The sequence below is a fragment of the Galeopterus variegatus genome, unplaced genomic scaffold (genome assembly GCF_000696425.1).
Source record: "Galeopterus variegatus unplaced genomic scaffold, G_variegatus-3.0.2 Scaffold14807, whole genome shotgun sequence".
Classification (NCBI taxonomy): domain Eukaryota; kingdom Metazoa; phylum Chordata; class Mammalia; order Dermoptera; family Cynocephalidae; genus Galeopterus; species Galeopterus variegatus.
In genome coordinates, this window is record NW_007740918.1 from 5,414 (window position 1) to 7,794 (window position 2,381).

General features: G+C 43.7%; 1 gene segment (V, D, J or C); it reads right to left on the reverse strand.

The window, feature by feature from the left end:
- Positions 1-1,520: 1,520 nt before the first annotated feature.
- Positions 1,521-2,381, reverse strand: part of LOC103582074 — a 4,979-nt gene continuing 4,118 nt past the window's right edge. The window contains 2 exon segments of the V gene segment in view: positions 1,521-1,843; positions 1,960-2,039. Of these exon segments, the coding sequence occupies positions 1,521-1,843; positions 1,960-2,039 (403 nt within the window).

Here is a 2,381-nt window from a genome sequence, read left to right on the forward strand (position 1 = left end):
GGGAACTTTCTTATAAAGGGTAGGTAAGCTACTTAGATTCAGCTTGGTGATGAGGAACTTTAGCATGACGAACTCCATTTTGGTTTGATCTGCTGAGCTCTTCATGCAGGAGCTCAGTCCAAGCAAATGACCTTCTATAAACTTTAACAACAGGCATATTTAAATCCAGTAATCTCTACCACCAATGCACAAATCTTAATTTTTTGTATTCATCTTGGTAATTCTTATAGTTTCTAAAAACATTTATTCCATTTATTTATCAAGCTATTTGATCATTCCATAGGCAAATAATTATGTTTTCAACCTTTAAATCTTAAAAATGTCTCCACTGTAATTTTGCATTTATTGGAAAATAAAGCTGGGTGAGTTTCCAACAAGCATCTTTTAAGAAATTTCTGAAATGGTCAAAATAGGAAACAAAGGTACCGGAATGGGAAGGAATCTGTATTTATTTAGGAATTTCTCACCCCAATGCCCATACCCTTTCCCATACTTTTCACTGCCTTTAATTCAAGAAGTGGGTGGGAAGGGTAGGTTTTATGCCAGAGAGAGAGAAAGAGACAGAGAGAGACAGAGATTTCCTAGGGATGTCCAAAATGACTGCAGTAAAAATCAGCTTTTAATTAATTCTGTGATATTTAATAGGCAAAGTGGGGAGTTTGTTCTGCTCAGCTCTTTGCTCATCCAGGTCAGCCCTCCCATTGGCTGATCGATCAACTGACTCATTCAAACACTTGTTGAACACCCACTATCACTAGACATTGTCTTGGCCCTGGGAATTCAGCAGTAAAGGAAGCAGGAGAAAGGATGCCCTTGTGGTCCTGACCTTGGGCAAAACTGGGGAGCCCCAACCCACAGGAGATACTCAAGGGCACTGTTTGGGACTCTCCAGCCCCACAGCGTCTCCGTGAGGTACCCTCCATGAGATCAGAGAATCAAAAGAGGAGGACTCAGTTCTTTCCATCAGCACCTTTAGCCAGACAGAGGTGAGGATTGGAGGGTCACGTGATGAGGTTCTGCAGGCAGCTGAGAGCATCAGCACCCCCATGCCTGGGCTTCCCAGACAGGACTGACGAGCCCACACCTACAGTGGCAGGTGTGCTCTGGCTGCTGGTGGAGCACTAGAGTATGTGCTGTGTCTAGGATCAAGCTTTCCTTACTTCACACCTCATGCTCTGTAAGATTGTGCTGTAGACTCTAATTCCCTCTATTTAAACAATTCTTGCTTGGAGTATCCAGAGTGACTCTCTACTTCTGACTGAATCCCAACTGATGCTGTAACTCAGACTTACCAGTGTGTAAACTCTGTCCTTAATGAAATCAAGAGAGACATTTTCAAGTGTGTGGTGTGGAGCAGAGGAGGAGAAAGAGAATTAGGCTGCAAAAGAGCCTTCCTGGTCCCTTCTATCACAACCTAAAAGTGACCTTCAAAGTGTGCCTGCTTCTCAGAAATGCTCTCAGCATGAAGGAACCAGAAGAAGCAGATGGGGCAGCATCACACATCTGCTACACTGTGGGGTTTATGCTATGACTTGTATCACTGTGGGAGGGATATTATAATACTGTTGACAGTAATAAGTTGCAATATCTTCAGGCTCCAGGCTGCTGATGCTGAGAGTGAAATCTGTCCCAGATCTACTGCCACTGAACCTCAAGGAGACCCCAGTGTCCAAATTTGATGCTGCATAGACTAGAAGCTTAGGAGATTTTCCTGGTTTCTGCTGATACCAGTTTAATAAACTGCCAATGTTCTGACTGGCCTGGCAAGTGATGGTGACTGAGTCTCCTACAGATGCAGACAGGGATTCTGGAGACTGTGTCATCTGGATGTCACATCTGGCACCTGAAATTGGAAACACAAAGACAAATAATTAACCATGTTACAATAGGACTTCCCTGAAGAGCGAGGCAGCACTGACCACACTTGTTGTGTAAATTCCTGGTGTTCTCTCTCCTTACCTGAGAGCCAGAGCAGCAGGAGCCCCAAGAGCTGAATGGGCGTCCTCATGTCTATGCTGTGTCCTGACTGGGACTGACTCCTGCACAAGGTTTGAGCAGCCTGTGAATAAGTCTTCAGGACAGTGGGCTGTGCTCTGGGAGCATGCAAATCACAGGGGCTGGGGAAGGGTTGGGCACAGCAGCAGGGCTGACTCATCTCAGTAACACCACAGGCAAGTGTCTGCAGGTGTGCCCCGTCAGAACAGGTCAGCTCAGAAGATGGTGTTTCTATCTTGGGGATGATATTATTACAAAAGATATTTTTGAGACAATTGTCAATGTTTGAAATGGACTTAATGACTTGAGAGAAAAAAGTATTTTATAGTGTTTTGGAGATTCCTTAAGAGATTTTTTTTTTTTTTTTTTTTTTTTTTTTTTTTTTT